Here is a 24,090-nt window from a genome sequence, read left to right on the forward strand (position 1 = left end):
CCCCCCCCAGTAATGTGCACTCTTCTCCCAACCAGTAATGTGCACTCTCCCCCCCAGTAATGTGCACTCTGTCCCACCCAGTAATGTGTCTTCTGCCCCCCCCCAGGAATGTGGACCCTGCCCCGCCCCCCCCCCCAGTAATGTGCAGTGTCCCCCCCCAGTAATGTGCAGTGTCCCCCCCCAGTAATGCGCACTCTGCCCACCCAGTAGTGTGCCCTCTGCCCCCCCCCTCCAGTAATGTGCACTCTGCTCCCCAGTAATGTGCACTCTGCCCCCCCCAATCATGTGCACTCTGCCCCCCCCCAGTAATGTGCACTCTGCCCCCCAGTAATGTGCACTCTGCCCCCCCAGTAATGTGCACTCTGCCCCCCAGTAATGTACACTCTGCCCCCCCCCAGTAATGTGCACCCTGCCCCCCCAGTAATGTGCACTCTGCCCTCCCCAGTAATGTGCACTCTGCCCCCCCAGTAATGTGCACTCTGCCCCCCCAGTAATGTGCACTCTGCCCCCCCCAGTAATGTGCACTCTGCCTCCCCAGTAATGTGCACTCTGCCCTCCCCTGTAATGTGCACTCTGCCCTCCCCAGTAATGTGCACTCTGCCCTCCCCAGTAATGTGCACTCTGCCCTCCCCAGTAATGTGCACTCTGCCCCCCCCAGTAATGTGCACTCAGCCCTCCCCAGTAATGTGCACTCTGCCCCCCCAGTAATGTGCACTCTGCCCCCCAGTAATGTGCACTCTGCCCTTCCCAGTAATGTGCACTCTGCCCCTTCCCAGTAATGTGCACTCTGCCCTCCCCAGTAATGTGCACTCTGCCCTCCCCAGTAATGTGCACTCTGCCCCCCCAGTAATGTGCACTCTGCCCCGCCCCAGTAATGTGCACTCTGCCCCCCCAGTAATGTGCACTCTGCCCTCCCCAGTAATGTGCACTCTGCCCTCCCCAGTAATGTGCACTCTGCCCTCCCCCCAGTAATGTGCACTCTGCCCCCCCCCCCCAGTAATGTGCACTCTGCCCCCCCCAGTAATGTGCACTCTGCTCCCCCCCCAGTAATGTGCACTCTGCTCCCCCCCAGTAATGTGCACTCTGCCCCCAGTAATATGCACTCTACCCCATCAGTAATGTGCACTCTGACCCCCCCCCCCCAGTAATGTGCACTCTTCCCCCAACCAGTAATGTGCACTCTCCCCCCCAGTAATGTGCTCTCTGTCCCACCCAGTAATGTGTCTTCTGCCCCCCCCCAGGAATGTGCACCCTGCCCCGCCCCCCCCCCAGTAATGTGCAGTGCCCCCCCCCAGTAATGTGCAGTGTCCCCCCCCAGTAATGCGCACTCTGCCCACCCAGTAATGTGCAGTGTCCCCCCCCCCCAGTAATGCGCACTCTGCCCACCCAGTAATGTGCCCTCTGCTTCCCCAGTAATGTGCCCTCTGCTTCCCCAGTAATGTGCACTCTGCCCCCCCCAGTAATGTGCCCTCTGCTTCCCCAGTAATGTGCACTCTGCCCTCCCCAGTAATGTGCCCTCTGCTTCCCCAGTAATGTGCACTCTGCCCTCCCCAGTAATGTGCACTCTGCCCTCCCCAGTAATGTGCACTCTGCCCTCCCCAGTAATGTGCACTCTGCCCTCCCCAGTAATGTGCCCTCTGCTTCCCCAGTAATGTGCAGTCTGTCCCCCCCAGAGCATGGCCTGGTGTTAGGGGGGCGCTGCTGTGCATGGAGAAACAGAGACCGGGCTGCAGCAGAGTATTAACGTTCCCTCCCTTATTAAATCCTGAATTATTTTGAAGTTTGTCTCTGCGCCTTGTGGTTTCCATTAACGAGTTCATGTAGATCCTGCAATACTCCAGGCACCCAGAGAATTACAGAATATCCATCCAGGCCTCTCCATGGACATAATCAACACCTGAAGGGCGCACTTCCCGCAGCAGCAGGTCGGGGCACAGGGGGCGCACTCAGCCCTCAATCCGAGGAACAATTATGGGATTTACAAGATGTTCTCCCCAAGTCCCCAAGCTTCCGATCTCTCATTATGAAGAATCAGACACTTGATGCATAAGGAGGTTATTTCCAGACATTGCAGAATATCATTGCTGGGTTAACTCTTTCTATTCCCCGCTGCTTCTGATTGACCTTTGGGTATTCCATCTACATACTGTACATACACAATCCATATGGTGTATGGGGGTCCGGAATATGGTCATTGGGCTGGAGGTAGATCCAGGACATCCGATAAAACCGTCAGTTTAGGGCTTAGAATGTTAATGGGAACCAAATATTTACCTTCATAGCTACAAAGTAATGGGAGATCAAGTGATTGAGCAATATAGACATCCCCTTTAAGAGCCTAGAGTAAAGGGGGGCAGGCAGATACAACAGGTAAGTATTAGAGATGAGCGAACATGCTCGTCCGAGCTTGATGCTCGGTCGAGCATTAGGGTACTCGAAACTGCTCGTTGCTCGGACGAATACTTCGCCCGCTCGAGAAAATGGCAGCTCCCGCCGTTTTGCTTTTTGGCGGCCAGAAACAGAGCCAATCACAAGCCAGGAGACTCTGCACTCCACCCAGCATGACGTGGTACCCTTACACGTCGATAGCAGTGGTTGGCTGGCCAGATCAGGTGACCCTGGGATAGACTAGCCGCTGCCCGCGCTGCTCGGATCATTCTGTCTCTGGATGCCGCTAGGGAGAGAGCTGCTGCTGGTCAGGGAAAGCGTTAGGGTGTTCTATTAGCTTACTGTTAGGCAGGAGTGATTCTCAAAGAACCCAACAGCCCTTCTTAGGGCTACAATAACGTTCTACTTTTTTTATTTTTATTTGCATCTAGTACCATTTTGTGAGGAATTAGCAGGGGGACTTGCTACCGTTGTGTTTAGCTCTTAGTGGCACACATATCCATAGCAAAGACCGAAGTGGGAAAATTTAGTAGGGGTTGGATTTCAATTAGGCAATAACTCAGTGTCATCTCATCTGGCATAGTAGTGTGCTTTGATACTTGGCTAGAAAATAGCCATAGGAGAATACAAAGAGCTTACTTACGCCTACAGTAGCGTTCTATATATTTGATTTCTGGTTGATCTGCTGGTGGCTGTACTTTCTGCAGTGCATGTACTAGCCAATTCTGAGCAATTTGTAGTGAGACTTGCGACCGCTGTGTTCTGCGCTTAGTGACGCACATATCCATAGCAAAGACCGAAGTGGGAAAATTTAGTAGGGGTTGGATTTCAATTAGGCACTAACTCAGTGTCATCTCATCTGGCATAGTAGTGTGCTTTGATACTTGGCTAGAAAATAGCCATAGCAATAGGATAGCATTGTTTGGTTTTAAAAACTCAAAAAAAAACAAAAAACACAAAAAAAAACAAAAAACACAGAAAAAAACAAAAAAAAGTTAAAAAAAAAATAAAGTTATAACTCTCATTTTAAAAATGTTTAACCCGAGGGCTAGGGGTAGAGGACGAGGGCGGGGACGTGGGCGTCCAACTACTGCAGGGGTCAGAGGCCGTGGTCCTGGGCGGGGTGAGACACCACCTGCTGATGAGGGAGCAGGGGAACGCCGCAGAGCTACACTCCCTAGGTTCATGTCTGAAGTTACTGGGACTCGTGGTAGAGCACTGTTGAGGCCAGAACAGTGCGAACAGGTGATGTCGTGGATTGCTGACAATGCTTCGAGCAATTTGTCCACCACCAGTCAGTCTTCCACGCAGTCCACCCATGTCACCGAAATCGCCACTCCTCCAGCTCCTGCACCTCAGCCTCCTCCCCCCCAGTCTGCCCCCTCCCAGGAAAATTTGGCATTTGAACCGGCATACTCTGAGGAACTGTTTTCTGGACCCTTCCCACAGTCACAAACCACTTGTCCGGTTGCTGCTGAGCAATTTTCCGATGCCCAGGTTTTCCACCAGTCACAGTCTGTGGGTGATGATGACCTTCTTGACGTAGTGGAAGTGTGTAAAGAGGTGTCCGACGATGAGGAGACACGGTTGTCAGACAGTGGGGAAGTTGTTGTCAGGGCAGGAAGTCCGAGGGGGGAGCAGACTGAGGGATCGGAGGATGATGAGGTGACAGACCCAAGCTGGGTTGAGAGGCCGGGTGAACACAGTGCTTCTGAGACGGAGGAGAGTCCTCGACCAGAACAGGTTGGAAGAGGCAGTGGTGGGGCCAGACGGAGAGGCAGGGCCAGAGCTGGTGCATCAGCGCCAAATGTGTCAACTAGTGAAGCTCCCGTGGCGAGGGCTCTTGCGGCGAGGGCTAGATCTTCAGAAGTCTGGAGGTTCTTTAAGGAAACACCGGATGACCGACGGACTGTGGTGTGCAACATTTGCCAAACCAGGCTCAGCAGGGGTTCCACCACTACTAGCTTAACTACCACCAGTATGCGCAGGCATATGAATGCTAAACACCCCACTCAGTGGCAACAAGCCCGTTCACCTCCGGCCGTGCACACCACTGCTCCTTCCCCTGTGTCAGCTGATAGTCAGCCCCCTGCCCAGGACCCTGCCACAAAAACCCCATCGTCGCCTCCACGATCCTCCACAGCATCCACCAGCGTTCAGCTCTCCATACCCCAGACGCTGGAGCGGAAACGCAAATATAGTGCAACCCACCCGCACGCCCAAGCCCTTAATGTGCACATCTCCAGATTGCTTAGCCTGGAGATGCTGCCCTATAGGCTAGTAGAGACCGAGGCCTTTCGCAACCTCATGGCGGCGGCCGCCCCTCGGTATTCGGTCCCCAGCCGCCACTACTTTTCCCGATGTGCCGTCCCAGCCCTGCACCAGCACGTGTCAGACAACATCATCCGTGCCCTGACCAACGCCGTTTCTGACAAGGTCCACCTGACCACGGACACGTGGACGAGTGCTGCCGGGCAGGGCCACTATATATCGCTGACGGCACATTGGGTTAACTTGGTGGAGGCTGGGACCGAGTCTGACCCTGGGGCTGCTCATATACTGCCGACGCCGAGGATTGCGGGGCCTACCTCGGTCCAGGTGTTTCAGGCCTACTATGCCTCCTCCTCCTCCCACCCCTCCTCCACCTCCTCCTCCGAACTACCATCCGTGGGCACGGCGCCATCAGTCGGTAGCTCTAGGCACAGCAGCAGTGCCGTCGCTAAGCGACAGCAGGCGGTGCTGAAACTGCTGAGCCTAGGCGATAAAAGGCACACCGCCCAAGAGCTATTACAGGGCATTCCACATCAAAGTTGTTAACTTTGTCGCCACCCTGCTGTGTAATCCACAAAATATACTTGCAAACTTTTACCATTTAGGGATATTATTTCAGCGCTTCTTGCGCATCTGTTTACATTCCCCTCACCCGCCATATCCTAAACTTATAAGAACGCTACTACACTTGATCTTATACAAAAGGTTCTTAGAAGTGCTGTTTGGGGAGTAGCCTAGAGACAGGGGCTTGGATTGGCGAAAGCTCGCCTGGCTGCAGAGCGCCAGCTCCATCCCAAGATCCAACTAACATAGTTGCAGCACCTTTAATCTACTACTAGTTCACTGCCTCCATAATAATAATAATAATAATCTTTATTTATATAGCGTCATCATATTCTGTAGCGCTTTACAAATCATAGGAAACAAATACAAATGTAATGTAACAGAGCACAACATTTGTATGGAACAACAGGAGTGAGGTCCCTGCTCGCCAGAGCTTACGGTTTATGAAGATGATGGGGTAACACGAGGTAAAAGAATATTTAATGGTCAAGCCATTCTTCTTAGGGAATAGAAAAAAATATAATAAATGGAATTGCTGTCGCTTGAACCACTCAGCCGTCATCTTATATACCAGGTCCAGGGTGAATGGGACTGCAGAGAAGTCTGGTGCCTGTTGGTTGCTGGATAACAGATGGGAGGACGACACAGGACGGGTTAGTAGAAGAGTTAAAACTTCATGCAGTTAATGAGTGTTATAGGCTTGCCTAAAGAAATGGGTTTTAAGAGCACGTTTGAAACTTTGGAGGTTAGGTATTAGTCTGATAGTCCGGGGCAGAGCATTCCATAGAATTGGTGCAGCTCTAGAGAAGTCTTGGAGACGCGAGTGGGAGGTCCGCACTAGGGTAGAGGTTAATCTAAGATCACTGGCGGATCTAAGAGCACGGGTTGGGCGATAGACTGAGATAAGAGAGGAGAGGTAGGGGGGTGCAGCATTATACAGAGCTTTATGGATGAGGGTTATTATTATTTTAAACTGTATTCGAAAGGAGACTGGCAGCCAGTGCAGCGACTGGCATGAACTGTAAGCATACATGGTCCCCTTATCAAACGAGCTGTGTCAGGCAGAATTTTGGGTTGTTTCCATGTTAACTTTGTCGCCACCCTGCTGTGTAATCCACAAAATATACTGGCAAACTTTTATCATGTACCGATTATTTGAGCGCTTCTTGCTCACCTCCTTTGGTTCCTCTCTGACACCCATTGGTTTGAAGCCTGAGTCCAATTAGGGTATGTCGCCATGCCACTCTCTAGCCTGCTGCCGCTGCCTCTGCATGCCGTCCCCTATAGTGTCAGGGTCAATTATTGGATGTTTTAGATGCTATCTAGCTTCATTCTGTCACTCTGTCATGGCCATGCTGTTGCCCATAATTTTGGCATAATGGTGCGATTAAGCAGCCTCAGAGGCATCCATGCATGCTGCCCCTGCTGTTTCCTGTCCATTTCCGTGGTGTTTCCATCCTTTTCTGAGGTTCCCAGGTGTTTGGCCAAGCTTCCCTGTGCAGAGCCTTGGTCCCCTTGAAAAATGCTCGAGTCTCCCATTGACTTCAATGGGGTTCGTTATTCGAGACGAGCACTCGAGCATCGGGAAAAGTTCGTCTCGAATAACGAGTACCCGAGCATTTTAGTGTTCGCTCATCTCTAGTAAGTATTTCTGTCTTCTGCTATCGATGAATCGGCTAGTTTTTTTCTCTCGCTGCACTTGGCTTCATGCTGCGGCGACAGAATTGCGTCACTTATCAGTTATAAATGTGTCGACGAACACAACACGTGACCGCCCCTTTAACTGCACAGCATTACCGAGTTCTGGAATTTGCACCTAGTACTTGGTCTAGTTTTTCTGCATCACAATATTGAATTTTCTGGCTATTTTCTTTCTGACCACGCCCCTTAATTCCTGAGGACACGCCCCTTTTTCCAGACTAGATAGAAAAATTGCCTAAAAATGGTCTAAAAATTTCGGTGAATGGCAAATCAAGTGTTAAATCATCACCCCCCCCAACTGTGACCTGAAATATTGAACTGACCTAATGTACGGCAAAACGGGACCTTCTTCTATTCATTTTCTGTCCCGCGGCTTTTTCGCTTCACTTTGGGAATTTTTTTATTGTTATTTTTTATTATTTTCTTCTCTTTAGAAGCCGATAAACGATAAAAATGAATTTATACTGTGATTCTCCTTCCAGACGAGCAAATTTGCTTACGAAGACGCTGTCAGGACACATTCACAAGTAAAATAGCTGTTTTTGCATATTTTTTAAGAAAAAAAAAACTGAAAAAGGAGAAGACTGGCGGGATGTGACAAGATGAGAAGAAAGAGTGAAAATTCAATTATCGTCCTGCGTCCCCGAGACGCCCCCGTATCTGTGCCCCACATATCAGGAGCAGTGACGAAACGTATAGAAACTGGATGAACCATCGAATATCAACCATACAGGATACACTCTAGTCACATCCAAAGCTGTACACAGATTACTGTGATACTTACAGATTACATTCAGCAGCTGCGACACACAGGATTTACCAAAAATAGAAAAATATTTAAAAAAAAATGGAAATTAAAAAAAAAACATTATCATTTGATATGTTTTACTCTAGTTATATCCAAAGCTGCATCTGGGATAATGTGTCTGTCACCTGTAATCCAACAGTGTTCATATTTATCTGATGTAAAGGTATGATCTATTCAGGGACAATTCCCAATACTGGCTGCAGAGAACACAGAGCACAGCAGTGTGAGGACAGGACCACCGGTGCACTTGAAATATCAATGCATATATCACAGTCCTGCTGCTACTAATAACATACATAAAGGTCTAATTACACATCTCTCCAGGGACAATACCTAACCCTGGCTGCAGAGAGCACAGAGCACAGCAGTGTGAGGTCTGATTACACATCTCTCCAGGGACAATACCTAACCCTGGCTGCAGAGAGCAGAGAGCACAGCAGTGTGAGGTCTGATTACACATCTCTCCAGGGACAATACCTAACCCTGGCTGCAGAGAGCACAGAGCACAGCAGTGTGAGGTCTGATTACACATCTCTGCGGGGACAATACATAACACTGGCTGCAGAGAGCACAGAGCACAGCAGTGTGAGATCTGCTTACATGTCTCTCCAGGGACAATACATAACACTGACTGCAGAGAGCACAGAGCACAGCAGTGTGAGAACAGGACCTCCAGTGCACTTGAAGAAGGTACAATACTGGAATATTAATTCTTATATCACAGTCCTGCTGCTACCAACAACATACACAAAGGTCTGATTATACATCTCTATGGGCAAAACCCTCACCCAATGCAGTACTTTTAAAAGCCACAATCCTGGAATACCATTATATTTTTCACAGTCCTGCTGCTACTAACAACATACACAAAGGTCTGGTTATACATCTCTAGGGGGAATACCCTCACCCAATGCAGTACTTTTAAAAGCCACAATCCTGGAATACCATTATATTTTTCACAGTCCCGCTGCTACTAAAAACACACTCTAAAGTGTGATTACTCAAAATACCAACACTGACTGCAGTGAGCACAGAGCACAGCAGTTTGAGGACACTCCCCCAGTGCACGTGGAGAAGCCACAATCCTGAAATATAAAAACATATATCACAGTCCTGCTGCTACTAACAACATACACAAAGGTCTGATATATATTTCTCCAGAGACAACACCTACGAGAGCAAAGAGCACAGCAGTGTGAGGACACACATCCACATTGCGCTTAGAGAAGCTACAATCCTGGTATACAAATCCACATTTCACAGTCCTGCTGCTACTACTAACAACCTACAAAGAGGTACAGCCAGAAATGCATTGTTCTCCATATACAATACTCTACCCGAATATTTCCGATTTGAGCCGATTTTCCCTGAATTTGCCCCGGGGTTTTGGCGCACGCGATCGGAAATGGGGGGGCGTGGCCGAACGAAAACCCGACAGATTCGGAAAAACCACCGCATTTAAAACTAAAAATCTGTCGCTGAGCTTGCACTTACCTTCACTCAGCCCGGCTCGGTGAACTCCAGCGCGTTCGATGCTTTTCAGCGCAGCAGCGCCATCTGGTGGACGGCGGAGGAACTACCTTATTAAATCCAGCCCGGACCCGAATCCAGCGCACAGAACACGCCGCTGGATGGCGAATGGCCCGGGTAAGTAAATCTGCCCCATTGTAGCAAAGTCCTAACATGCAGCAGAGATGTTATTTCTATGTGTAAACATCTTTGGTTGCGGAATCCTGAAATAATGGGGTCGGCTAGAATATTCCTATTAAAGGGGTTTTCCCATTTCGACAAATTAATTATTGTTTGTATGATAAAACATTGGGGCAGATTTATCAAGCAGTCTGAAAGTCAGAATATTTCCAGTTGCCCATGGCAACCAATCACAGCTCAGCTTTCATTTCACCAGTGCTCATGGGCAATTGGAAATATTCTGACTTTCAGACTGCTTGATAAATCTGCCCCATTGTATCATTTTCCAATAAACTTTTCTCACGGTTCTCTGCAATTTGCTGAAACTCCTTTAAGGAAGTTACAGAGAATAAAGCAGCACAGAGGCTTTAAGGAGCATCTACCACCAGGATGAAGGATTGTATGTAAATGAGGTTGAGGGGCTCCAAGCTCCATAGTTGTTAATGGAGCCTGGAGCCCCTCAGGCTCATTTGCATACAGTCCTTCATCCTGGTGGTAGACTTTGCTGATCCTTATTCCGAGCTTCACCTTTAAGATGCCTTTTACAGCAGTGAGTTATGTAACCTCCATCTATTCCTGAGGACAGAATATTAACGAGGTCTTACTGGGGATAATTAAGGTAAAAGTTAATTAGTGCGGGGAGGAGGGGGGAAGATGCGGCACTTATCATCAGCACCGCAGCAGCCGCTCAGGTTCTGCTGTGATTTAGGGGAGACGCTGCTCCGTCTATTTCCTTATCACACACGAGGCAGGCGCCTCTCACCCCAAAATATACCCCCCAAGGGTGTAAGGGCTCTGGTCACATGACCCATCATGGCACGAGAAGACGCAGCCTACACTTTTAGTTTTGGAAAAGTGCGGATCCTTTTCTTTACACTTCACAGTTACAGTAAGTGATAGCCACATACAATACAATGGAATACATGGAAGCTTCCGCCTGGGAAGTGTAAACGTTAGGAAAGGTCAAGGGGTGTGAGAACTTTTGCAACCCACAGCATAGAAAAGTATATACAGTATTTTCTCTATAGGGCAGTATATAACCCCTGAATATCCAGTATATAGAGCCGCAGGCGTCCACTATAGAGCAATATATGTCCAGTGTATAGAGAAATATATATCCAGTACATAGGGCAGTATATACTCTATATACTCTGTATGCAGCATGTACCATTCCTGCAGAGTATCACCGCCAGGTAATCCTGATACATAGAGGTCATATAGGACAGTATATACCCACTGTATATCTGGTATATAGAGCCACATGTATCCAGTATATAGATCTACATATATCCAGTATATAGGGCAGTATATACCCCCTGCATGCAGCACGTGGGGATCATCCGGTCCGTGGCACACTTGGGACACATCAGACACTAAGGGTAAGCAATGCTCTCTCCACCTTTTTAACGTACCTTGGTTTAATATGGAGACATATACCTGTACCTTCCCCCAATATGCACTAGCACTTTGAATGGTGTGTTGAGACATTGTGGCAATCTATTATTTGCATTATGCACTTTATGATATTAAGTGATACTTTTGCCCCCCCTATTGCTGTCCCCACGGATATTTGATTTTTTCATTGTGATGCATTTCCATCTCCACCCCCACTCCGATACCTGCATTATTTCCCCCCCCCTGTCCTATTTTGTATTTTATATATACCTGTAATGTTTATGCATATATCCAATAAAGACGCTGCTACTTTACTTTAGTTTTATTTTTATGTGTAAATTGGCCTTATCTCTAGGTAGGTGCTTAGGTCATATAGGACAGTATATACCCACTGTATATCTGGTATATAGAGCCACATGTATCCAGTATATAGATCTACATATATCCAGTATATAGGGCAGTATATACCCCCTGCATGCAGCACGTACCATTCCTGCAGAGTATCACCGCCAGGTAGTCCTGATACATTAGCGGTCATATAGGACAGTATATACCCACTGTATATCTGGTATATAGAGCCACATATATCCAGTATATAGATCTGCATATATCCAGTATATAGGGCAGTATATACCCACTGTATATCTGGTATATAGAGCCACATATATCCAGTACATAGATCTGCATATATCCAGTATATAGGGCAGTATATACCCCCTGCATGCAGCACGTACCATTCCTGCAGAGTATCACCGCCAGGTAGTCCTGATACACAGAGGTCATATAGGACAGTATATACCCACTGTATATCTGGTATATAGAGCCACATATACCCAGTATATAGATCTGCATATATCCAGTATATAGGGCAGCATATACCCCCTGCATGCAGCACGTACCATTCCTGCAGAGTATCACCGCCAGGTAGTCCTGATATGCAGAGGACACGTAGAGCAGTAGACTTGGTGCTTGTGCTGTCAGGAAGCTGAATGCGATGTTCTCCTTGGATATTACGGTATCGGCGTAGATGGCGGACGCGGAGGCGCTGCTATTCCTGGACACTGGATACGGCTCCTGGAAAGTATATGTGACCGAGGTTCCAGCTTCAAACATGGCAGAAACTTCTAGAGATGCAACAGGAAGGAGAAAACACGTGAATGTACAGTACATAGGGATAGGCTGGAGTCTATAGACATCTATTATGTCGGTACCGCGTGGGCGAAACGCACGTTGGGGTGTCTGTGGGCAGTATGCAGTGCAGACAATGCTCTGTGAGCTGGAGCACCTGGACTACAGACTGATACACTGTAACAACACACATATAGACAGGATACAATGGTCTCCACTAGCAATGCACCAGGTCTGGTCTAGCTATGGGCACCGGAATGAGGACAACAAAGTTCTCACTCACTGACAGCAAACAGAGATCTTAAGTAGGGGTAGAAATGTGAACACAAAATCCAAACATTTTTTGGAAACCCTTGTTGATTAGAATGTGTGAAGCTACAACTTGGAGGGGCTCTGGTAACACCCGCAGAGCCCTTCAGGCTTATTAGCATAATTATAAAAGTTGATTTAAGAAGCAAGGAGTCCGTGGACAGCAGATATAAGAAGATACCACAGTCCCGGTGCCCGGATCTGTGAGTAATGTCCCTGATTTATCAGGATGGATTTGGATGGATACTTTCCTTTAATTATTGATCCCAGGGGCCACATGGATTGTGACTCCCCCATTTCCCATTTATTATGCCCTGATCCCTTTAAGGTTTAGTGAGATGAAGGTTTATGTTGAAGATTTCGATCATTTCCACCACAAATCTTCTCACCTTTTTTACAGTATGGCCCCTCGTAGGCGGAGCTTGTGCAGTCACAGATGTATCCGTTCAGTTTCTCCACGCATTTCCCGTTGTTGTGACACAGGTTCCCATAGCTGCTGCAGTGACCCGGGCAGCCCGGCCTGATCCCGGGGGTCACCCTGGCCTTCTCCTCCAGGTCCAGGGTCTGTCCATTTAGTTTGAGAGAACGTATGCAGCCCACAAAGCCTTTCTGCCGGGTGGAGGTCCCTCCTGGAAGAAATATAGTACAATATTAGGATAACATTATGTAATCTAATGTATCAGCTCAGCAGTTTCTCTGCTATCCTCCTTGGTTAAGCCTGTCCCTGCAGCATCTGTGTCTTCTGGTTGTTTGCGAATTCCTAGAGTCGTTTACAGATACAATTTTACCGAGGGGAGATGCTGCTGCTCCCTGCTCACTCTGGAGGAAGGGGAGGTCATGTGACAGTGCCTCCTGTATTCAGTGTTGTGAATGCAGACAATAGTGAGGTATAAGGTCTCCCCTGTTCCCTCAGTCAGTCCCTCAATCCTAAACTCTGATTCTACAAAATTTGTTGGCTTTCTCTCTCACCTCATGGTGTGTCATACACTCCTCTGCAGACCCTCCCTACACCTTCTGCTCTCCACAGCAGTAAGTTGTTAACCCTTAGTCCTCACACAGCTCACACTGTAAACTTCATGGAACTGTTTCACAGCTGGTTTCTACTACTTTTTAAATTCTCCATTCTCAAGGGCATCATGGGAACTGTGGGTAGCTTAAATTTGACTCAGTTTCAGGGCAAATACAAGAAGTGGTTAGCCCCCTCCCACTGCACTGCTGCTGAGGAAGATTTTTAACATGAAGCTTTAGAACGAATAATGCATGACTCTGGAGAGAGAAAGGTGCGCAGCACAATATGGACATCACATATGACAATTTGGTAAAAACCATCATGACATCAGTTATACTTTATAGGAGACTTCTACTCACCCACATAGAGCTGAGTGTTGGCCTGGACTCGGACTCTTCCATCGGGTGGACTCTGCACTAGTTTTCTCGGTTGGTTATCTATGACAAGGCTGGTTTCTTTAATATTCCTCTCTGCTCTGATGTGATGCCACTGTCCATCATTCAACGCCGTGACCGACTGCAGAGAAACATCCAGGGGTCCACTCCCCACATCAAAGGAAAATGTCACCTGGTAGGGGGCTGCAGAGGAAGCGACACAGTGATCAACATTTATTTCCATCAGCATAGGAAATGTTCATATATATCTATTATGTATCTAGATCATATAAGTCTCTTATCTAATATTTATCCATTGATCTCATATCTATCTATCTATCTATCTCCTATCTATCTATCTATCTCATATCTATCTATCTATCTATTTATCTATCTAATATCCATCTATCTATCTCATATCCATCTATCTATCTCATATCTATCTATCTATCTATCTATCTCATATCTATCTATCTATCTATCTATCTCATATCTATCTATCTCATATCTATCTATCTCATATCTATCTATCTCATATCTATCTATCTATCTATCTCATATCTATCTATCTATCTATCTCATATCTATCTATCTCATATCTATCTATCTATCTATCTCATATCTATCTATCTATCTCATATCTATCTATCTATCTCATATCTATCTATCTATCTATCTCATATCTATCTATCTATCTCATATCTATCTCATATATATCTATCTATCTATCTATCTCATATCTATCTATCTATCTCATATCTATCTATCTATCTATCTCATATCTATCTATCTATCTCATATCTATCTCATATCTATCTATCTCATATCTATCTATCCATTTATTATATACACCTGAAGTATTATCCTTAGAATGGACACTACAGCTAGACTACAACCCTCACCCTCCAGTGTCTCCCAACAGGACCCTCAATCCTACAAGTCTCTCTGCAAGCTCTCAGTAGTTGGAATTATCTGGATATTTGTGCGTCTAATCCAGTTTTTGAGCCATAAGAGATTTTATTTCTTTTTTTTTACTTTTATTTTATTCCACTTTCTCACTTTTTAACACCGTAAAAAAGCAAAAAAAATCACCTAATGTAAAATGTATTAAATGGAAATGAAAAGCAAAAAACGCAAACATTTAAAGTTGAAGCATCTACCGCCACCCACGCACCGCGAATCAGCAGATAAATCCGCCGCTGCAGCCGCCACCATTTGTTAAATTGTGCTCATTATGTTATCACGCCGCTGCGACTCCTGAAAGGTTATTATTCAAATGATGTAAAATTATTTTTCTTTGTGTTTTTACATCTTGTGCTTCTCCGGATTCAGGCTGATGTCACCGCATTGTGACGGATGGAAGCTACAGAATGTGCGATGGCATCAATTAGACAAAAACCGCTCATGATTTAGTCCTGACTGCCAAAAACACATCGATATGAGGCTGCAGTCACTATTCTGCCCTCTTCAGAGCTGAAATCCCCCAGAATTCCTTTATTCTTGTTCAGTGTCTGCACAGCCCCTGCTCTGATGACTGGTGATATACACTTAGGCTATAGAGTTTAAATCTATATAATACAGAATGAGCCTGACGGATTCATGACTGATGGATTCTGGAGCCTGATGGATTTCAGTGTATGTTTGATTCATGAACCTGATGGATTCACAAGCCTGATGGATTCCGGAGCCTGATGGATTCCGGAGCCGGATGGATTCTGGATCCTGATGGATTCCGAAACCTGATGGATTCATGAGCCTGATGGATTCCGGAGCCTGATGGATTCCGGAGCCTGATGGATTCCGGAGCCTGATGGATTCCGGAGCCTGATGGATTCCGGAGTCTGATGGATTCCGGAGCCTGATGGATTCCGGAGCCTGATGGATTCCGGAGCCTGATGGATTCCGGAGTCTGATGGATTCCGGAGCCTGATGGATTCCGGAGCCTGATGGATTCCGGAGCCTTATGGATTCCGGAGCCTGATGGATTCCGGAGCCTGATGGATTCATGAGCCTGATGGATTCTTGAGCCTGATGGATTCTTGAGCCTGATAGATTCTGGAGCCTGATGGATTAATGGGCCTGATGGATTAATGGGCCTGATGGATTCAGGAACCTGATAAATTCTGGAGCCTGATGGATACCGGAGCCTGATGGATTCATGAGCCTGATGCTTTCCGGAGCCTGATGGCACCTGTAGACAGTGACGTTCTGGCTTGTGGGGCAGAACTGTGAACCTGCCGCAGACTGTTACCATTTCTCTCCTAATGCACAGACCTGCAGGAGACAATCTGCCAATATTTCACCATCTTCTTTTCCTCTTTAGCATCAGGTTCCGAATCTCATTAAATTTCCTATTCCTTCTGGTGTGAAATAAAATCCAGGCCTGGCTCCTCACCACGATGCGGTGTCCACTGACAGAGAGTTAACTATTAATTTGTACAATCCTCCTGCGTCAGTGGTAAGTGCCGCACTCATCTGTATTCAGTCCTACCAGGGAAGGAGGTGAGACGGGAGACTCAGGCTCCAAACATCAGGAATAGCATCAATCTAATTGCTGAATCATTGTCCTTCATGGTCATGAGCGGGGGTGGGGTTATAGAAAAGCAGGGGTGTACACAGGGGAGGGGCCATAAGAAACCGTGAGGTCCTGCTCATCTTTCCTCCTGGGTGACTTCTCTGCAGAAGAAGTTGATAAAAGTCCCCGCAGATTTCCCATAATTCCCCTCATTTTGACTTCTCAAAGTTTTCTCTCTCTGCCACCAAGTTTTTGGAACAGTTGAAAGTGTCGAGCGCCAATGAAAGGTTTTGCTTTACGACTGTTTATTTTATTTAAAATTTTACTTCCACAAAAATGAGAAAACGCCGGCATTGGACTTTGATGTGCAATTATCAGTCTATCAAACCTCATTAGCAGGCGATTAGCTCGCAAAAAAACGTATCATTGGTTTAATGAGTTTGAGGGCCTCGGGCGTCCCGCTTTATGGCATCCAGGGCCGCAGCTAATTATAGTAATGAGCTCCGGATCTATATCCAATCCAATCAAACATAAAAGTGATAAATATTGGATGCATCTACTAATCGTGCGGGAGGGATCAGACCCGTCTACAGGACTGACTACAATATGGCTGCAGCACATTATAGAGCAAAAGGACACATTGGGGCAGATTTACTTACCCGGTCCCGTCGCGATCCCGCGGTGCGTTGTCCGGCAAGGATTCGGGTCCGGCATAACTCCCTAAGTTTGTGCGCCCGAGTTGCTGCATCCGTCGCTGCTGCGCTGAGGTCCGCCAGAGTTCCCCTTCTTTATCCCAGTGCATGTGAGTGCTTGATCTTGCGACACAAATCCATTTTTAAATTCCATGGTTTGTCCGAATCCATCGAGTTGTCCGACGGCCACGCCCCCCTGGTTTCTGTCGCGTGCGAAGCTTGTGCCAATGTGACACAATCCGATCGTGTGCACCAAAATCCCGGGGCAATTTGGCGCAAAACAGAAATCGCCAGGAAACCCGACGAAAGTGAATCCGAAGGACCCTTAGTAAATGAGCCCTATTATCACAGAGGGGTAATAATAATCTAGAGATCCCTACTAATTTCTAGGGGTCTTGTCTCTAGAACTTCCAGGTAACAGCGGGAGATAGAATCAGTAGATCATCGTAAATACCAATCTTTGCTCCTCAATTATTTCTTATCATCCACACACAGGATACGCTACACATTATACAGATACAGATGTTACTTACACACAAGCTCGATCCTTATAAAGTCCTTGACACCAAGGTTTTCCAAGAAGACTCCGGACAAACTGGTGGTTTTGAAGAAAAATGAGACATCAACACTGAAATCTGAATGGAAGGTGGGAAAGTAGAGGTAAGAGATCCCGGAAGTGAAGGAGGCCGAATTCCAAAAGCTTCCTGGGAAGGAGAGATAAGACGAGACTCATCATGAAGTCACTGCAAAGAATGTATATATAGATGCAGAAATCCAGATGTATACTCACTGTCTCCATAGCAACGCAGGGGACCCACTTTCCATGCGGCCTCTGACCCCGATCTATTGGTGTCAGTGATTACAATCTGTGAGACCGGTAAGTGTTCCTTAAAGGTAAGGAATCCTATATCACTGGTCCTGCATGGTACAGACCATGGGGGAGGAGAAGGAAGAGGAAGGAACAGAGGATTGGGACCAGCAAGAACGGAGAGGACATTCACATAGAAGGAGTGAACGAAGGAAGGAACGGAAAGGAGATAAAGAAAGAAGAAAGGAAGAAGTGAGGGAGTAAGAAGGAGGAAGAGGATGAAAAGAGAATGAAGAATGAAAGAAAATGATAAAAACAGGGTAAAAGCAGCAAGTGATCAAAATGATGGTAAAATAAAAAGCAAGAGGAAAAATAGAGACATAAAGAAGGAGAAGAGGAAGAAGAGGATGGAAAAGAGAAGGAGGAGGAGAAAAATATAGAAGAGATTTATCAAAGGAAGAAGAAGCAAAGTTGAGTTGGGAAAAAAAACATAAGAATGGCGAAGGGTAATAAATAAAGTGAAGAAGAATAAAAGAAGATAAAAAAGAAAACAAAGTCACAAGATAATTCAGAAACAGGGAAGAGGAAAAGAAAGAATTGGAAATAATAAGAGAAACAGAAAGTAACCATAAAACGGGAGGTAGAAAAAGGAAGGAAGAGGAAGTGAGGAAGGAGGAGGGAGGAATGAAGGAAGAGATGAGGTGTAACAGGGCAAGAGAGAGAGAAAGGTCAGAAGAGAAGAGGAAACAAAAGTGAAAATAACAATCAACAATAATAATTTTGATAAAAATAATAAAATTGAGGATAAAAGATGATTGAGAAGACAAGAAGGGAGGAATACAAAGGCATCCGATTAAGGGAAAAGAAGTGAAAGAATGTGATAAGGAGGAGAGGAACATGAAGATCAGGGAGATCGGAGAGTAGATACAGAGAAGGAGAAGACAGATCCATGGAAGAGGAAACAAAAACAAGAGGATGAGAAGGAAGAAACCAGAGAAGGGAATAAAGAAAGAATAAAGAAGAGAAGAAGATGTGGAGGAGGGGTAGGAAGAAACAAACAGGAAAAATAGAGAGAAAAATATTAGAAAATAACAAGGTAACAAGAAAAAGGTGGAAGAAGCAAGAAAGTTACAAAGAGGAGGAGAGATGAAGGAGATCGTGCAGCACAATATGCAGATAACAGGTTATAAATCAGATGTCATTTGGCACATTTTTTGGTTTCCTTTGGCCCCTCCTGGAGATATCCCACACAGGACGGCTGGTAAATCCTGCAGCTCCAGAAAGTTACATAACACATCCGGCTCTGCTACATTTACAGCTCATACACAATGGGGGGGATTTACTAATTCTGGCACAAGCACGACTGTCGGCATTGGAGATCAGTCTCCGGAAAGCACAGCCCGATGTATTAAAGTGGCGCACGGCTGTAAGTAAATAATGGGTAGACGGTAATAATCAGTCGTACGCCATAAAAATGCCGACATCAATGAGATGTGCGCTAAAATCTTACATGGACTGCGCCTTAATTTTGCTCTCTGACCATTTTTTCCCTGGTCTATTGTGCGCCAAAAATTGTGCCTAACAATGCCGACAAAAAATACATAAATGTGACGCATAATGTGGAAAAGTTAGGCCGCGCCCACTTCCGCCAAAAAAAGACGGAGGAGTCGGAATAGTCGGAAACATCTGTTGTTTCTGGAGCAAACTCATTATAAATGATCCGCAACAATTCTGTGCCCAAAAAAACTAAAGATCCCGGCATCTTTTTGTGCTAGAATGACAGCAATGGCGACAATTGTTCCCAAGAGCTGACACTCAAACAGCATCATTCCCAGCAGCTGCACCTGTGACTGATTTACAGGAGAAATCAGTGATAAAATCAGCAGCAGAACGAGGAGAGAATGTGACGTGGGTGACATCATCTCACGACGCGTCTCCTCGTCCCTTATTTTCTTCATTTGTGTCTTTTGTCTGTTCACAGAAGGATTTTTCCATATTTATCACGTTGTGGGATCGGAGCACAAAGATCTCAGCTGATACGATGAATAAAACAACATGGGAACTTCTGCCTCTTCATGGATTATTCATGGTGATGATCACGGAGAAGAATTAAAGGGTCGCTTCCATTTTTCATTGGAAACAAGAAGCAGAAATTTCTGTGCAAAGACCTGAAGGCACAATCCACTATATTAGATGTTATTCAGGAACAGCTGTGGGGACCAGGATACACCCGATAATGGGTTGTACAGACTCTCCAGGCTGTGCCAGACAATGAACTGTCCCTTTAATTACATAGTGACCCAAAATCTACTACACTGACCCATATAATAAGTCCGGATAAAGTAATGAGTCAAGGCTGAAGCTCTTGGGTCCAAAGTATGTCATATTGGTCCCTGTCCCCATGGGGCTCACAATCTAAACAACCTAACAGTATGTTTTGGAGTGTGGGAGGAAACCGGAGGAAACCCACGCAAACACGGAGAGAACATACAAACTCTTTGCAGATGTTGACCTGGGTGGGAATCGAACCCAGGACTCCAGAGCTGCAAGGCAGAAGAGCTACTCAGTAGGTTCTGGTTTCACACTGTGGACTCATTGCCCAGTGGTGGTGACTGTGCAATGCAGCAGTGACCAGGGCTATGAGTCACTGCTGGTCTTTGGCCACTAGTCAACGACTGCTACTTTTTACTAAACTACTTACAGTCAAATACCCTTTAATAAGAAGGAGCTGCAATCACCAATCGATTTCTCAGATCTCTTCTCCGCTCTGGGTAAAAGCTGTAGCCGGTTCTTAGTTGATGCCTCCAGCTGTTACTCAGAGAGGAGAAGCTGTGGAGCAGCTCAATGCAGAGAGCCAACAGCCCGCAGTGGTATAATCACACATCTCTTCAGGGACAATAACTAACACTGGCTGCAGAGAGCACGGCAGTGTGAGCATACATCCCCTGTGCACTTGGAGAAGCTACAATCCTAGAATATAAATCCATATATCACAGTCCTGTTGCTACTAGCAACATCCACCAAGGGTATAATAAGACATCTCTCTAGGAACAATAACTGTAGAGAGCACAGAGCACAGCAGTGTGAGGTCTGATTACACATCTCTCCAGGGACAATACATTACACTGGCTGCACAGAGCACAGAGCACAGCAGTGTGAGGTCTGATTACACATCTCTCCAGGGACAATACATAACACTGACTGCAGAGAGCACAAAGCACAGCAGTGTGAGGTCTGATTACACATCTCTCCAGGGACAAAACATAACACTGGCTGCAGAGAGCACAGAGCACAGCAGTGTGAGGTCTGATTACACATCTCTCCAGGGACAATACATAACACTGGCTGCAGAGATCACAGAGCACAGCAGTGTGAGGTCTGATTACACATCTCTCCAGGGACAATACATAACACTGGCTGCAGAGATCACAGAGCACAGCAGTGTGAGGTCTGATTACACATCTCTCCAGGGACAATACATAACACTGGCTGCAGAGAGCAGAGAGCACAGCAGTGTGAGGTCTGATTACACATCTCTACAGGGACAATGCATAACACTGGTTGCAGAGATCACAGAGAACAGCAGTGTGAGGTCTGATTACACATCTCTCCAGGGACAATACATAACACTGGCTGCAGAGAGTACAGAGCACAGCAGTGTGAGGTCTGATTACACATCTCTCCAGGGACAATACATAATACTGACTGCAGAGAGCACAGAGCACAGCAGTGTGAGGTCTGATTACACATCCCTCCAGGGACAATACATAACACTGGCTACAGAGATCACAGAGAACAGCAGTGTGAGGTCTGATTACACATCTCTCTAGGGACAGTACATAACACTGGCTGCAGAAAGCACAGAGCACAGCAGTGTGAGGTCTGATTACACACCTTTCCAGGGACAATACATAACACTGACTGCAGAGAGCACAGAGCACAGCAGTGTGAGGTCTGATTACACATCTCTCCAGGGACAATACATAACACTGGCTGTAGAGAGCACAGAGCACAGCAGTGTGAGGTCTGATTGCACATCTCTCTGGGGACAATACATAACACTGGATGTGGTGCATGGTCACACCTGCTGACAGGTTCCCTGTAACAAAACTTACTAACCCCCCTGCGATTTTGTAGTTACATGGGGGCTCTGCTCCTGCCCCAGCCTTACTGCTGCTTCTTATTACTCTGTGAAACTTCAAGTGCAGGTTCACCGTGTTGTGTTTAACTCAGAAAACTTCCATTTGGAAGCTCAATCTGCAATCGCTGCCTCTCAATTCCCTGAGGTCCATGGTTTTATCAGAAAAAAAACGTTATTTCTGCGATTTTTTCTTTGGTATTATAGCAATCCCTATAAGAGAGGCCATAAAATCCCAGGCACGTCCTCGCTGCCCTCCAGTCCTCCAGTCAGCGGGCAAACTACATATTTCACATCTCAGCAGGGCACAAAATCCAAAAGACATCTTAAATCAGGAGGTCAAATGGAGCAAATTCCGCTGCAGCCGCCGAGCAAATACAAGGCGAAAGGAAAATATCACTTCTGTTTGTTATTAAGACGCACGAGGAGAATCCGGAGATGGGAAACGTCTTAATGTTACCGGAATTCTACAAAATACAGAAACTTCCCATAAAATATTGTATCCAATCTAAACATATCATGTGACCTAATCAGGCTGCTACATATTACTAGAAATGATACAATGTAACAAACTACCAGGACACTTACACTGAAACAATGTAACAAACTATCATGAAACTTGCACTGATACAATGTAACAAACTACCAGGACACTTACACTGATACAATGTAACAAACTACCAGGACACTTACACTGATACAATGTAACAAACTACCAGGACACTTACACTGATACAATGTAACAAACTACCAGGACACTTACACTGATACAATGTAACAAACTACCAGGACACTTACACTGATACAATGTAACAAACTACCAGGAAACTTACACTGATACAATGTAACAAACTACCAGGAAACTTACACTGATACAATGTAACAAACTACCAGGACACTTACACTGAAACAATGTAACAAACTATCATGAAACTTGCACTGACACAATGTAACAAACTACCAGGACACTTACACTGATACAATGTAACAAAATACCAGGACACTTACACTGATACAATGTAACAAACTACCAGGACACTTACACTGATACAATGTAACAAACTACCAGGACACTTACACTGAAACAATGTAACAAACTACCAGGAAACTTACACTGATACAATGTAACAAACTACCAGGACACTTACACTGAAACAATGTAACAAACTACCAGGACACTTACACTGAAACAATGTAACAAACTACCAGGACACTTACACTGATACAATGTAACAAACTACCAGGACACTTACACTGATATAATGTAACAAACTACCAGGACACTTACACTGATACAATGTAACAAATTACCAGGACACTTACACTGATACAATGTAACAAACTACCAGGAAACTTACACTGATACAATGTAACAAACTACCAGGGCATTTACACTGATACAATGTAACAAACTACCAGGACACTTACACTGATACAATGTAACAAATTACCAGGAAACTTACACTGATACAGTGGGGCACATTTACTTACCCGGTCCAGTCGAGATCTGATTGGGGTCTGCCAGGATTTACTAAGGTCGTGCGCCCGATATCCTGCGGGTGTCGCTGCTGGGCCGAGGGCCACCAGAGTTCACCTGCTTTTTCCCGGTGCATGTAAGTGCTGACTCTGCGGTTTTTCCGAAACTGTCGGGCTGTCCGACGGCCACACCCCCCATTTCTGTTGCGTGAAAGCTGGTGCCGATGAGCCAAAATCCGATAGTGGGCGCTAAAATCCTGGGGCAATTCAGCGCAAATTGGAAATCGTCGGGAACCCCGACGAAAATGCCCAATTCGGACCCTTAGTAAATGAGCCCCAATGTAACAAACTAATATATTGGCTTTTTCAATGGGTTGTTGATTAATGTGTCTTAACTTGGCGTTTTCTCCCCTGCGTTTTTGAGGTGCATTTTCATTGCGCTTTTAAAAGGTTTTCTTTTACAAATTCCAAGAGACACGGCTCCCTGCTATGACCGCACATCACGCAATGCACTTTTAAAAACGCAAGCAACCATTCGAAAAATGTATCCGTTTTCAATGCGTTTGAAATCGCAACAGATTTTTTAGCAGTCCATTAAAAACTGATGTGTTTTTTGTAAATACATCAGTTTTTGACCCGTTTTAATTAAGATAATTGGTAAAACTGGTCAAAAACTAATGCGTTTTTTAACGGACTGCTTAAAAATTGCCCAAAAACGGCTCGAAATCGCCACTTGTGCCGCTGGCCTTAGGCAAAAAGTAAAGGTTTTCAGCGCGTTCCTAGAAGAGCTGGTTCCATTCATTCCTAGGGGAACGTGTACAACTA

General features: G+C 45.9%; 1 protein-coding gene across 1 annotated transcript in view; it reads right to left on the reverse strand.

Annotated features, from left to right (window-relative positions):
* The window catches only part of CNTNAP5 (contactin associated protein family member 5), a 322,294-nt gene that overhangs the window by 24,699 nt on the left and 273,505 nt on the right, over positions 1-24,090 (reverse strand). Inside the window, exons 15-19 of the mRNA XM_072122032.1 lie at positions 17,634-17,761; positions 17,377-17,547; positions 13,622-13,840; positions 12,643-12,882; positions 11,716-11,940 (exon numbers count right to left, since the gene is read on the reverse strand). Of these exons, the coding sequence (XP_071978133.1) occupies positions 11,716-11,940; positions 12,643-12,882; positions 13,622-13,840; positions 17,377-17,547; positions 17,634-17,761 (983 nt within the window). The remainder of the gene's footprint in view (positions 1-11,715; positions 11,941-12,642; positions 12,883-13,621; positions 13,841-17,376; positions 17,548-17,633; positions 17,762-24,090) is intronic.

Source organism: Engystomops pustulosus, chromosome 8, assembly GCF_040894005.1.
Source record: "Engystomops pustulosus chromosome 8, aEngPut4.maternal, whole genome shotgun sequence".
Taxonomy (NCBI): domain Eukaryota; kingdom Metazoa; phylum Chordata; class Amphibia; order Anura; family Leptodactylidae; genus Engystomops; species Engystomops pustulosus.